A 14555-nucleotide genomic window follows, 5' to 3' on the forward strand; every position below is an offset into this window, starting at 1 on the left:
GTGCTCCACAAGGTCCACTTAGAACATACAAAGGTTTCAGTTTGATTTTGGTATTATGACAAAATATATACAGACACAAATTCTTCATAAAAAAATATGAAAACTGATCATTCAGGGGAATTTTCCAATTATCTGAGCACTGGTCACCAGTTTGGTGTTGAAATTGATTTACCTTAGCAAGATGTGTCTCTGAGTGTGACGTTGACCGAGCAGCAACTCTACATGAGGCCCTCTGACTGCATTCAGTTAAAGGAATAGTTACAGAAACATGGAGCTTTTTCATTCAAGTCTTGGGTGAAAACTGAAATTGATGACCATGCGAAATGATTTCTAATCAGAATTGAACTGTTTGGACATGATTTCTTACATGTTGTTTAAATAGGTTTTGTATAAATGTAGAAGAGATTATGTGGCCAATTATGGGCTCTTTCTGAATTACTGAACTCACAAATGAAGCCGTGAATGCATCCTGGACAGCGGGATGAGAGGCAGGAGGCAAGGGTGAGTGTGGAGGAAAGGGTGAGTGTGGAGGAAAGGGTGAGTGTGGAGGGAAGGGTGAGTGTGGAGGGAAGGGTGAGTGTGGAGGGAAGGGTGAGTGTGGAGGGAAGGGCGAGTGTGGAGGGAAGGGTGAGTGTGGAGGGAAGGGCGAGTGTGGAGGGAAGGGCGAGTGTGGAGGGCAGGGCGAGTGTGGCGGGAAGGGCGAGTGTGGAGGGAAGGGCGAGTGTGGAGGGAAGGGCGAGTGTGGAGGCAAGGGTGAGTGTGGTGGGAAGGGCGAGTGTGGAGGGAAGGGCGAGTGTGGAGGGAAGGGCGAGTGTGGAGGGAAGGGCGAGTGTGGAGGCAAGGGTGAGTGTGGTGGGAAGGGCGAGTGTGGAGGGAAGGGCGAGTGTGGAGGCAAGGGCGAGTGTGGTGGGAAGGGCGAGTGTGGAGGGAAGGGCGAGTGTGGTGGGAAGGGCGAGTGTGGAGGCAAGGGTGAGTGTGGAGGGAAGGGTGAGTGTGGAGGGAAGGGTGAGTGTGGTGGGAAGGGTGAGTGTGGTGGGAAGGGTGAGTGTGGTGGGAAGGGTGAGTGTGGTGGGAAGGGTGAGTGTGGAGGGAAGGGCGAGTGTGGAGGCAAGGGCGAGTGTGGAGGCAAGGGCGAGTGTGGTGGGAAGGGCGAGTGTGGAGGGAAGGGCGAGTGTGGTGGGAAGGGCGAGTGTGGAGGCAAGGGTGAGTGTGGAGGGAAGGGTGAGTGTGGAGGGAAGGGTGAGTGTGGTGGGAAGGGTGAGTGTGGAGGCAAGGGTGAGTGTGGTGGGAAGGGCGAGTGTGGAGGGAAGGGCGAGTGTGGAGGCAAGGGCGAGTGTGGTGGGAAGGGCGAGTGTGGAGGGAAGGGCGAGTGTGGTGGGAAGGGCGAGTGTGGAGGCAAGGGTGAGTGTGGAGGGAAGGGTGAGTGTGGAGGGAAGGGTGAGTGTGGTGGGAAGGGTGAGTGTGGTGGGAAGGGTGAGTGTGGTGGGAAGGGTGAGTGTGGTGGGAAGGGTGAGTGTGGTGGGAAGGGTGAGTGTGGTGGGAAGGGCGAGTGTGGAGGGAAGGGTGAGTGTGGTGGGAAGGGCGAGTGTGGAGGCAAGGGTGAGTGTGGAGGGAAGGGTGAGTGTGGAGGGAAGGGTGAGTGTGGTGGGAAGGGTGAGTGTGGTGGGAAGGGTGAGTGTGGTGGGAAGGGTGAGTGTGGTGGGAAGGGTGAGTGTGGAGGGAAGGGCGAGTCTGGAGGCAAGGGCGAGTGTGGCGGGGAGCTGGCGGGGGAGCGAGTTAGCGGAGAGCAGGGACCTGCTAAAATCCACCGTTCTCCCTGTATGGTTTGTGGCGTGGTCACGCCCCACGTTCAAATAAAAAACACTGGGAGGTGATTCTTGGCTTTTTCAGAGTGATAAATGAAGAAGTCGGACATGAGAGCAGTTCTAAGAGGATGTTAACTGAACCAAGGACATTTTGATGGGTCATGACCGACTGTCACACGTATTTCACGACCACTGCTCTTCACAAGCTTAGTATGGTTTCCTCAGCAGCTTGTCTTGCCCTCGGGATGAAGCTCATTTCCATGCGTTTCCTATCTTTGCAGGAGCAAGCGGAGAATGGCTTCTCCTCTGAGAACACATTAGGATTTCAGTCCTCCAGTACGGCCATGAGAGACGAGACGCCGGGCCCTCCTGGCGACCCCCGGCCTTTCACTGTGCACTTCGGACATCCAAGTACTAATGAGGTGGGACAAGAAGCCAAAGAAGTTATTTGCCGTTCAATAGGACTACAGCCTGTTGATTGATCTAATGGTGGGAAAAATAGGAGAATATGTCAGCTCCTGTCAGTCATACACTTCAGAACAATCATTAAGGCTACGTTCACACTGCAGGTCTTGATGGTCAATGACGATTGTTTTCTAGAATCTGATTTCTTTGCGTGATTACTCGCATTACATTTTAAACATGACCTCTATCAGACAGCCGTGTGGACGTGATCAAACCCGACGGTTTCCAGCAACAGAGTGCATGCAGAAGACGCTTTTTACATTAAAGTAAAATGTACAGTACGCCAGTCGGCACCAGGGTTGCCAGATGTGACTCACGGTTTCCATTCCAATCGACGCAAAAACCACACACCTCGAGAAAAATCAGCCCAAATCTCAGCCTGTATGTAAATCTCATTAAAACTGTTTGCGTGTAATAATCAACACGCCATAAACACACAAATGCACAAAATTAACCAAGTTTAAGAGAATTTGGCTCCCCATTTTCCAAATGGTTGTTAAATAGTAGCCAACAAAATGACGAGGGGAAAGAAGATTGAAGAAAAAAGAGAACAGATGTTTCAACATTTTATCCATGACGTCAGTCACACGTCAATGACGAAGCAGTTGCATGTTAAACAACATCCTAATTGGGACCACATTAGAATTAGAATCAGAATTCCTTTTATTGTCATTGTTCTCAGCACAACAACATTTAAATATGATCAAAATAATGATATTAATAATGAATGAATAATGTTAAAACTACCATCTGGTCGAGGCCTGGGTCTGCTGTGAAAATATTTGAATTGGAGCGTTCACACAGCTACAAAGCAGGTCAGCTATGGGTCACTTGTGAGTAAATAATCAGAATTGGGTTGTTTTTCCCTGCAGGGTGAACGGGGCTATAGGCTACCATCACACTGTGTGTTTTGAGCTTCACTTCTGATTTCTTTGCTTGTTTGCTGTATCATTTCAATGCGGCTGCCATAAAACTCTTGTGTGAGATGTATACGGTCCTGCAGAAGTGACATCACATGCAGTGCGCTGTGTTTAGTCAAGAAACCAGCGAGTAGTGTGTCTCTGTGTTTGTCCTGTGCTGACTGGAGACGAGTCCACATCCACCCTAACCTGGCCCACCATTGGCTCAGATCGGCTCCAGGCTAATATAGATGGATGGATGGAAACGTTTGTGTATTTTGGGTCACTTCTCTTTAAGTTGGATTTCAGGGTGAAATAATTTGATTTGGATTACTTTTATTCCCATAAAATGCACATTTTCACCCAGACTATGATTGAATTTAACTGTGATCATGTCTCAAATTCCCTGTTGAATTAACTTCAACACTGAAATGAGACGTAGTTATTATTCAGTTTGAGTTTGCATTAAAAAACATCTCTTTTTTTTACTGAATATTGACCGCATGTGAACACAGCCTGTGCCAGACTTGGAAAAATTGTATATGTGCTGTTTTGATTGTCAAAAATTGTTGTCCGGGTGCCCCGTTGTGGCAGGGCCCCTTCACCCTAGCGGTAACCATAGCAGAAGGCATGGTCCCAGTTAGTGTCGTTCAAAAGTCCACATTCAGAAAACACACTTGACTCGAGACATAATCTGCCTGGTCACAACTATTTTACAGAGAAAGCTCCACCTGCATTGTATACTCAAGTGGGAGGAGAAAAAAAAGCTAATTTCATGATGATGCTTTGTAATAACTACTGCTTTTGTGATATTCACTTTGTTCTGATTCCCTCTTTCTGCAAACTGTGGGATGGATTTCCTGAATGGAGGCGGGACTCAATGAGAGACGGAGTAATAAGTCAGGAATCCGTTCCACAGCTTGCAGCCAGCTTGCAGGCTAGCGTAGCAGCACTGTGCTATCTGACTTTTCATGACAACACGTTGCTGTTTGGATGGATTTCACACTCAAAACACCACAAAGCATCACATCGACGTGGATTTTAGCAAAGCCGTTGTACAGCGAGGCGTCACTCTGCTGCCAAACCTCACCATTGTAAAACGTCAGCTTGCCGAGGAGAACGACATCAAAACAATGAACAGCAGCTCCTCTGCTGTAGCAGGCAATTCACGCTAAACTCCCTGAAAATAGTCCCAATACTTTGTGTTGCATTAGAGCTGGAAACTCTGCAGTTTGTGCTGTGTTGCTAAAGAATTCCTCCAGGAATTAATACAGTGATTGTGAGGTTTTAAAGATGGAACTGGTTTATTATGAGATGATGACGTCACTCAGACCCCCACATTGTCCAAAGTGAACAAATAGTTTGGACTGTTCCTTTTCTCACCTTCTACTAACCTCAAGTTGTCTTTTCAAAGAATACATGCATACATTTGTAAATGTTTTGCTTAGAGAGGAGTTTATCACCTCATGTAACACCTACAATAATGATAATATTAAAGCAAGCAGCTATGGTATCGGAATAGCATTGGCAGATATCCAAAATTGGGTATTGGGATATGGGTTGGAAGTGAAAAAATGTGGGTTGTGCATCCCTAGTATTAGCATTTATTAATGTAGTGTGAACAAGAATCCTTCAATGTAGACATAGATTCGTCATACTAATGTGATTGCATGCATCTGAAGTGTTGATTTCAGGCTAAGGCAACATATCAAGATATATTACCGTGTATCATGATTTGGCCTAAGAATATCAAGATATTAAAAAGGTCAGCCCAGCCCTAACATCAAGCTTGTTTGTTTTGTTTCATATTTGTTTTTGCTTCCTCAGGCTCGGCCTCCCATGAAGAGACCAATCAGTAACATGAGTCTGGAGAACAGCATTGACCAGTAAGACAACAATTTCATTTCAGTGATTATTTTTGTCCTTGTGTTCAAGAAGTGATTGTCACCTTTTTTTACCATCACTACTTCATATTTCATTGTCCAATGGGGCTGCAACTAATGATTACTTTGCTAGTCAATTTATCTGTCAATTATTTTTGACAATTATTCGATTACTTTATTAAAAAAAAAAAAAAAGTTGTGTCTGTTATTTACCCAGGTAAATTAATAAGAGCATATTTTCATGAAGACAAGGAAAATGGTACATTATATTTCAATAAATTCAGTAAAACAACTCAAAACAAACACAGTGAGCCTAATTAATGCTTAATGAGCAATAATTGGTCACAGATATAAACTGCTGTCTCAGTTTACAGGTCACATGTGTTTTTTGTAGATTTTGTGAAGCACTCCCACACGGCGTTTTGTATGGAGCTTTCTCTCCTGGTGCATCTCTTTTCTCCCATTTCTTGGCCCTTTGGCCAGTCCTGTCCTGCCAGGCGGCTTGATACGGCCACACTGTGGCTGCTGCTACAACAGATTGCTTCAAAATTAGAAAAAAAGTAACTCGGCAATGGCTAAATGAGTTGACAACTATTTTAAGAATTGATTTCAGTTGATGAAATAGTTGTTTCAGTACAAACGTCTCTAAAAACACTGGAGGAAATCATCAATGGGTTAAATATCAGCAGTCTTTAAAACACGTCTGTGGAGATCTTTTATATTTAGCATAATAGAGTACTGAGACACAAGTCCTCTCTGCTCGTTTTTTTTCATCATCAAACTGCCAGAGTATTTGTTAAAATGGTTTAGTCCAGGGGTCTGCAAACTGCAGCTCTTTGCTCCCCCTGTTGTGACTCCTTGAGCCTTGGTCCCACTGCAGTTCATCCCGGTGCAGGGCGGTACGGTAAGGCAAGGAGCACCCAGAACCAACTGTGTTGCACGGTTCCAATACAGAGAGTGGTCAAATGTAGGGTTGTGAAGGACGCAGCAGTGTCAACGTCATTACACAACAATGATGGATGAAGAACGTAGAATTGCGGCTGCAGGTCATGACAGTGGCTCAACTGGTGTCTGAAGCTGGGAGCTTCCTGTACCTTTCACAGTAAAAGCCGACAGTTCCAGGAGGTTCATTCCAGACTTGTTGAGAGTGACGGAACATTCTAGTGAATTACACAACAACTACAGGACATTAAAGACACACCATCACACTCATGGTTCTAACAATCCAAATCTCCCACATTTATCTTCCATTTTAATAATGTGTAACAATAAAGGAGCCGATAGCTGCAATGCATTATGGGAGTTTCTGTTTGTCCTGTTTTAAATGTAATTATTGTGGGTTATGTTAGGTTTGTAGTGTTGCTAATAATTGTGTTGTGTTGTGTTTTTGTTGCTTAGTTCATGTAGTTTAGTTTATTAGTTGTAAGTTGTCAACCAGCAGTGAAGAAGGTTTTGTGTGTCGTGTCCTCCTGGCATGGTCTGCCTGTGGGAGTGTCAAAATAAAAGACTGGTGTGTAGTGTCCTCCTGGCATGGTTCCTGTCAGTAACGATTTCAAAGTAGAAGACTGTAGCACATATGTGATGTAAAGTGCAAGCGTAGACATCATGGTTATGGGGTAGTGTGTGAGTGAGCTGGGTTGTACAGCTCCTGAGGTGTTCAGTGGGAAATGGACCTAATGGCTCTTTGAGCAGGAAAGTTTGGCGGCCCCTGGTTCAGACAATGGAAGTCGGTTAAAATGCTTTTCTGAAATATTTACTTTTGTCTGACTTATCTCTCCATGTTCGTTTAATATTTGTACAAGTTCCTGGGACTTTAGAGTTTTGCTATTCTCACTTAAAAAACGTTTGCTTTGAATTATTTTGTGCCCTATCGAGAATCTGAGTCCAGATGTGAAAACCGCCGTTCACAAACTTTCTCCATCTATTGAGCTGTTTTGCAAAGAAGAATGGGCAGAAATCTCAGTCTCCAGATGTGCAGAGCTGGTAGAGACAGACCTCAAAAGACTTGCATCTGGAATTGCAGCAGAAGGTTCTATAAAGTATTGACTCAGGGGGATGAATACTTTTGCACGCTGCACTTTTCAGTGTTTTATTTGTGAAAACAATTTAAAGTCATGTATAATTTTCTTTGTAATTCACAATTGTGTGACACTTTGTGTTGGTCTTTCACATAAAATTCCAATCACCTATATTTATGTGTGTGGCGTGTAATGTGAGAAAATGTGGAAAAGTTCAAGGGGTATGAAGACTTTTGCAAGCTGCATGTTGTGATTTGTTGATCCACTGCTTCATCGTAGTGGTACGGGGTACAATGATCAAATGTTTCAGTTGTTGACTAGAGTACTTTGCCATAACAACCCAGAAATAATGTGTGTGCATTTGTAGAAGGTTGGAAACAATAGCAACACATTAAAACAGTAGAATAAAATAAATACAGACATTATAAGTTTACATATATTTTCAGTCATTTCATCATTCACTTGCCATTGCACGTTCAAGTCACCAGGTGGCGCCTTGCACTTGTGGTAGGAGAGGACTTGCATTGTAAGCAAGCCAGAGGACTGGCAGCATCCCTGGTTATCCAGTTAGGGAGGGAACACATTAACAAGAGAATTCCAGTTTTAAAACATTTTGTTCATTTCCCTAGTGTCTAGTTCCTGACTGAGTTACTTTTGAAAGACTAATGAGTAACTGTAACTGAGAGACTAATTTAAAGTAACTTGCCCAACACTGATGGCCATGCTCTTGTCCAGTCTTCCCTCCAAAACCTTCCTTAGTTTCATGGGCACATCCGTTAGCTGCTAATGTTAGCTTGGCTCCTCTCCACACTGCCTCAGTACAGCAGTGCTGCAGTGAAGCAGTGACAGCAGTGCTGCAGTGCTGCAGTGACAGCAGAGCAGGAATGGTCTTCAAGGAAACCAAGCTTTGTGTTGCTGTCGCCACCCTGGAACAAGACATCAACCCCTTGTGGAGTGAATGTGTTGATTCTGAAGAAACACTTCACTTGTCATTTTGAGTTTGACTGTTTCCCACACGTTGTTGAAGCTCAAATGTTCGTTCACCGACAAAAACCTGTACTCAGAACTTTTACTGCGAAATTGTTCAGCTATTAACTTTGAAGTTTGAGCTAAAATCTTGAATGAATTGATGGAAGTGTGGAGCTTTAGTTTGATAAGTGATGAAGAAGCAGACAGCTGATTAAACTCTACCATGCATCAGTCTCATGTTGTAAATGTGTTTTTCACCTGTTTACTATTTCTGAATGTTTTCTGCTTAACATGATTAACCCTTCCCTGTCACTGATTCTTGCTGTCCCTGCTAACAGACTGATTAGCTTGTCATGAGCAGACCTTGCTGTGTGTCTTCCTCGCTGCAGCTCTGTCCGTCCTACTCGTCACTACACAGTCTTTCTGTCTGAGGATTCGTCCGGAGACGAGCTCCAGTGCGACCATGACTCCATCTCTGGCTTTCCAGACAGCTTTCTCTTCTCCGTCCCTTTCGAGTGGTCTCCTCTGTATGCATCACTCTGATCCACTTTGTACCCTTGCTTTGGTGATAAGTCTGTGCTTCATACAAATCTGTGCATGTGTGCTTGTTGGATCAGTCAATCTTTGTTTATGGAGCACTTTTTGTATCACAAGTACGAGACTAGTGAGGAGGGATACTTTATATCTGCAGCGAACAAACACTGGAGCAATTTAGAAACAGATAGAAGCAAAGGCAAGACAATTAAACATAAAGGTAATATTAAAAAGAAAGGATGAAGCAAATTGAGCACAATCGGAATTACAGAAGTGAGGCGTTTTAATGATTTCACAGTAAAAAATGACAAATATTGATGAAGGTGATTGAGATAAATATCAGGTTGATTAGAGGGGAGCAGGAGGAATGAGGCTCTGCTGTGTTGATCACATTAATCCATTCAGTTGTTTCAACCTGCATCATCTCTGGCAAACAAATATATACAACATAGACAAGGTATATAAATGAAAATGGGAATTGAATCTATTTCCTCAAGGGGATTGTTCAAATAGGATTGCATTTAAATTTTTTGTGGGGGGGGGGGAGCATACTTTCGTCACAGCAGAACACTGACAGACACTATAATAAAGTAGTGATTGTTTGACACAGACGGATACATTTTCAGGTCACTACAAAGCTTTAATGGGTAATGTGGGTTGTGTCTCACGTGTTCATCATGGTGACCAGGTCACCAGTGTTTCAGAGGGTAACTGCGGTTCCTCCACAGACCACAGCCCTACCGCTCCTTGAAGGATGCTCACATGATTGAGGGGGACGATCTTGGATTGGGGGCAGAAAGCCACACAGCCCCTCCCAGCCCAGTTAAGGAGAAGCTGTCCAACATCAGCCTGCTGGGGGACATTTTTGGCTGCCAGGACGAGCCTGACGGTCAACCTGTGGCCCTGGCTAAAAGTCTGGAGGACCTGAGGGGGGCCCAGGACTCTGAGCTGCAGGCCAAGTTCTCATACCAGGTTTGACAGGAGATTCTGGAAGATGCGAATCAATTCAGTACCTAAAGATTGCATTTTACTTGTCCCACGAACTGTCAGTGAGTATTTAGTGGGTTTTCAGCAAGAGAGCCCGAATCTCCTTCCACCCCAGGGAATACACACATCCAGGATGTTCTTCCATTTGTCACATGAGAGAACCTCCTGGAATGGTTTCAAGTGTGCTGTGGCCACATGTTCTCCTATAGAAGTTGCACATTTGCTTGTTTGGTCATGTGACTTATATTAAGAAGTGACTTGAGAAAATATGGCATTACAAAACATCTGGGACAAGGGGAGGTTAGGTCATGCTGCTATAGTGGCAGAAAAATCTTCTTTTAAACTAAAACCTTCACTTGGTTTGGTTTGTTTTCACACGTTAGGGAGCAGATCAGACCACCTTGACAACATCATGCAATTACACCAGCTGCTGGTTGGAGGCGCTATCACCTGAAACCAACACTGACCAGAGAGGAAGAAATCCTGCCCTTTTAGCCGGCTGCTCGCTAATGGTCAGCCAGTCATACCTGCCCGCTTCATTTTCTCAGTCTGTAATGGCGTGTTTCCACCGCACAAACAGTGCAGGACAGAACGGAACCTTACGGAGCGGCATGCAAGGCGTAGCCGGAGCCAAATCCAGTGCCCATTTCCACTGCAGAAAGCAGGTTACAAAGTAGGCGGGGCTTAGAGCTCAGATATGTGACGTTACAACAGTCGTCTCAGCCAGGAGGCAGATCTGGACCTTATGAATCCTCTGTTGTTGTTTACATCCTCCACTTTGCACTAGTTGTTTAGTTAGCTTGTATTTTTTGCAGCAGCAGAGCTGCGGCTGTTAGCCCTCAGGGTTCAGGCTGCGCCAGAACACAGGCTGCTCCGAGGGTCTGTCTTTGTGTCGCGTCGGCAGTCTGTCCTCGCATCGCCTTCTGCTGACCACCGGAGTGGCGAAGAGCCACCCCAACCTCCGCGCCTCAGCAGAAAGTGTGGACACGATGCAAAGACGGACCGAGCGAATCCAAAGAATCAGACAGAAAGAAAACGTTGGAATATATCTTGTGGGCAAACATGGAGGAGTGAGATCTGGTCTGAAGACCATATATTGTGTTATTTGTGGCTAGCCATTAGCTACGAGCCGCTAAAGGGCAGGATTTCCGCTTTCGGTCAATGCCAATCAATGAACCAGGTTTCTACTTTGTTTTTCTGTCTTGCTGGTCAGTGTTTGTTTTGGGCGATAGCGCCCCCAAACGACTAGCTGTTGTCATTGCATGATGTTGTCCAGATGTTTTGTCAGCTCTCAAACGTGAAGTGTGAAAGCAAACCACACCAGGTGTGAACATTTTCAGTGATGGGGGTCAAGGGTTTGGTCAGGGACCCACAGTGGTGACACATCAGCTGCAAAATGCCACGTCACGTAGGATGTTGTATGTTGACAAGACAAGAGAAAAGACTTTTCACTGATCTGAAGGAATGAAGAATGTGAAATGTTTGTGTTTGCAGCGAATGGAGCTGAGTGTTGGAGACAACTGTCGGACCCTTCCAGGCCTGAAGCTGTCCACTCCGTACCACAAGCTGTGGACTTCACATCTGGACGGAGCCAAACCCCCCACAAACGCTGAAGCCCACTCCCCAACCCATGAAAGCACCGGCACTGGCCTGGACCCATTGGACCCCTCCATCCCCGGAAACATCACCATCCCCCGTCCCCACGGGAGGAAGACTCCTGAGCTGGGTTCGGTCCTCGCACCTCCCGTGGCTCAGTCCCGGTGTAGACCAGCAGAGGCCGCTGAGGGCGGGACGACATCAGGGGGACAAGAGTTCAGACAGGCTCTGTCCAAGACTACAGAGGGAGACCTGATGAGGCCGAGCCAGGCTGTTGATGACAGTCTGGACCTGCTAAGTCTTCTGGACCCTCTAAACACCTCAGCACAGGCCAACTGTGTTCCATTGATGGACCCTGTGGAGACCAGTGGAGCTGCACTCCCAGCCAGGTCCTACCAACAAGACCTGCCTCCCTTCAGTCTGCACCCTCACATGTCCCTCAACCCTTTCTCCCAGACTGTGCAGCACCACTCGCCCACTGTGGGAGGGAATCCCTTCACCAAGGTCTACAGACTGCCCCCCGGCTCCTATCTGCCCAGTCCAGCCCGCCCACAGTCCTTCTCCACGCTACCGGGACTGTACAGGCAGCCGTCCCCGGGAAGTTGTCCCCTGCCGCCACACTATGGCCTGCCCCAGTCAGCCTTCCCCTCCCTCCCCCACTCCTCCAGCCTGACAGACACTTCCTGTGTTCTCAGTCCAGCTGCTCAGCCGCAGTGTGGCGAGGCTGCCGACCCGTTCGGAGACCTCCTGACTCTGGCCCGGCCCGCCACACACAACAAGAAGAAGGTGGAGGATCTTCGAAGGAAGTGGGAGACATTTGACTAAAAGCCGTCTCCACACCCTGCTCAGTCATCACCTTCTGTTGCTTTTAGCGTCAGCTCTGTCTCTTCTGCTTCTCGCGCCGTAGAAGAACGACCAGCTGACGCAAACATTGCACTCACAATCATGCACTGGAGGTTTTTGTTGTTGTTCTTTTCACACTGAATATATGTGAGTGCTACCAATGTTCTGAACAGACTTCATCTTGAAGGCAGGAGATTGAGTTGGACCATGGCCAGGATGTGGTGTAACGTCAAGAAACAGTTGAATTGTTGCAGGAGAAGCTAGCTCGGCCACGGCAAAGTGTAAGCATTGGGAGCTGACTGAACCTGGAGGAGAACAGCTCTGACAGTCAGTAAGGACAATTCCTTTCCACATCTACAAATCTTAATTAGTAACTGTTGTGCAGAATCAAATCATTTCTTTAATCTACGCAGGCTGCAGCGTTTGAATGTTTCGAGGTTCAGAATCTTGATTTGCAGGAGACTTGAAAGTCTTATCGGTACAGTTTGACTGTAACGTTCACGTGATCCAAGGAACTTTTAAGACTGTTTAAAAACAGGTTGTGCTGCAAATTTAAAAAGCATTACAATCACAAATCCACCAGACACCATGAGTCATTCATTCCCAAGCATTGAATTGTATCTTTGCACATTATCAGTCTTATGAAGAGGATTTTGTTGGGGCAGTAGAGTTCAGGAGTGAAAACACGTCTTTAAAATGAATGTGATTGAGCGTGTGTGTGTGTGTGTGTGTGTGTGTGTGTGTGTGTGTGTGTGTGTGTGTGTGTGTGTGTGTGTGTGTGTGTGTGTGTGTGTGTGTGTGTGTGTGTGTGTGTGTGTGTGTGTGTGTGTGTGTGTGTGTGTGTGTGTGTGTGTGTGTGTGTGTGTTCACTCACCTCGATGGATTGCCTCACTTAAAAAAGGAATCAATCACTCAGGAGGAAGCAGAGATTTGTCTAAACTAGCGTCATGCTGCTGCTCATGTCCACTTGTCCTCGTCCCCCATTAGACTGATGCTCATGTCCACTTGTCCTCGTCCCCATTAGACTGATGCTCAGACACTTGTCCTCGTCCCCCATTAGACTGATGCTCATGTCCACTTGTCCTCGTCCCCATTAGACTGATGCTCAGACACTTGTCCTCGTCCCCATTAGACTGATGCTCAGACACTTGTCCTCGTCCCCCATTAGACTGATGCTCATGTCCACTTGTCCTCGTCCCCATTAGACTGATGCTCAGACACTTGTCCTCGTCCCCATTAGACTGATGCTCAGACACTTGTCCTCGTCCCCCATTAGACTGATGCTCAGACACTTGTCCTCGTCCCCCATTAGACTGATGCTCAGACACTTGTCCTCGTCCCCCATTAGACTGATGCTCAGACACTTGTCCTCGTCCCCCATTAGACTGATGCTCAGACACTTGTCCTCGTCCCCCATTAGACTGATGCTCATTTCCACTTGTCCTCGTCCCCCATTAGACTGATGCCCAGACACTTGTCCTCGTCCCCCATTAGACTGATGCCCAGACACTTGTCCTCGTCCCCCATTAGACTGATGCCCAGACACTTGTCCTCGTCCCCCATTAGACTGATGCTCAGACACTTGTCCTCGTCCCCCATTAGACTGATGCTCAGACACTTGTCCTCATCCCCCATTAGACTGATGCTCAGTGTAGATCAGCACCAACTGCATATGTTGAATATCAACGTGTAGGTTTAGCTTGTATTATATCCAATGGCTAGTAAACTTCTCAGTGACATTAAAGTACTTTAGCTAGAAAAGGTGGCGCCTCAAGTTCTGTAGTGTTCCTGCTTCTGCTGGCTTCATTCCTTTTCTTTCTGCTTTCAGTATGGATGCTGATCTCAATGGTCTGTGTGTCTGCTGTCAATCCACATTTGTTCAGAGGGATGTAAATGTCTTGACTACTGGATTAAAATACAGCACATCTTCTTCAAGTAATTAAAAATGACTGCGTTTGTACTGTGGAGTTACTTTGCACTGTGTTCTTTTGCTGACTTCCTGGGACCGAACCTTTAATCAGTATTTGTACGTGGTTAACGATAGCACTGATGCTTCCTTTAGAACCTCCTTTAGCATAGGAAACACTGATGCTTCCTTTAGATCCTCCTTTAGCATAGGAAACACTGATGCTTCCTTTAGAACCTCCTTTAGCATAGTATAGCACTGATGCTTCCTTTAGATCCTCCTTTAGCATAGGATAGCACTGATGCTTCCTTTAGAACCTCCTTTAGCATAGGATAGCACTGATGCTTCCTTTAGAACCTCCTTTAGCATAGGATAGCACTGATGCTTCCTTTAGAACCTCCTTTAGCATAGGATAGCACTGATGCTTCCTTTAGAGCCTCCTTTAGCATAGTATAGCACTGATGCTTCCTTTAGAACCTCCTTTAGCATAGGAAACACTGATGCTTCCTTTAGATCCTCCTTTAGCATAGTATAGCACTGATGCTTCCTTTAGAACCTCCTTTAGCATAGGAAACACTGATGCTTCCTTTAGATCCTCCTTTAGCATAGTATAGCACTGATGCTTCCTTTAGAACCTCCTTTAGCATAGG

The 14555-nt window shown here is 46.0% G+C and overlaps 1 protein-coding gene across 4 annotated transcripts in view; it reads left to right on the top strand.

Moving 5' to 3' along the window:
- dennd1a (DENN/MADD domain containing 1A) overlaps positions 1–13946 on the top strand; it is an 88693-nt gene extending 74747 nt beyond the window's left edge. Inside the window, exons 19-24 of one of the 4 annotated variants that reach the window (XR_013936962.1) lie at positions 2087–2227; positions 4997–5055; positions 8429–8566; positions 9302–9545; positions 11055–13179; positions 13252–13946. Coding sequence is in view for 2 of the 4 variants with exons in the window: in XM_080510602.1 (XP_080366728.1) it covers positions 2087–2227; positions 4997–5055; positions 8429–8566; positions 9302–9545; positions 11055–11981 (1509 nt within the window). In the remaining 2 variants the exon portion in view is untranslated. Of the gene's footprint in view, positions 1–2086; positions 2228–4996; positions 5056–8428; positions 8567–9301; positions 9546–11054 lie in introns of all 4 variants that reach the window. The other 3 variants (XR_013936963.1, XM_080510602.1, XM_080510603.1) reach the window with 3 other exon arrangements.
- Positions 13947–14555: the final 609 nt, after the last annotated feature.

This window comes from Blennius ocellaris (assembly GCF_963422515.1).
Source record: "Blennius ocellaris genome assembly, chromosome: 15".
Lineage (NCBI taxonomy): Eukaryota > Metazoa > Chordata > Actinopteri > Blenniiformes > Blenniidae > Blennius > Blennius ocellaris.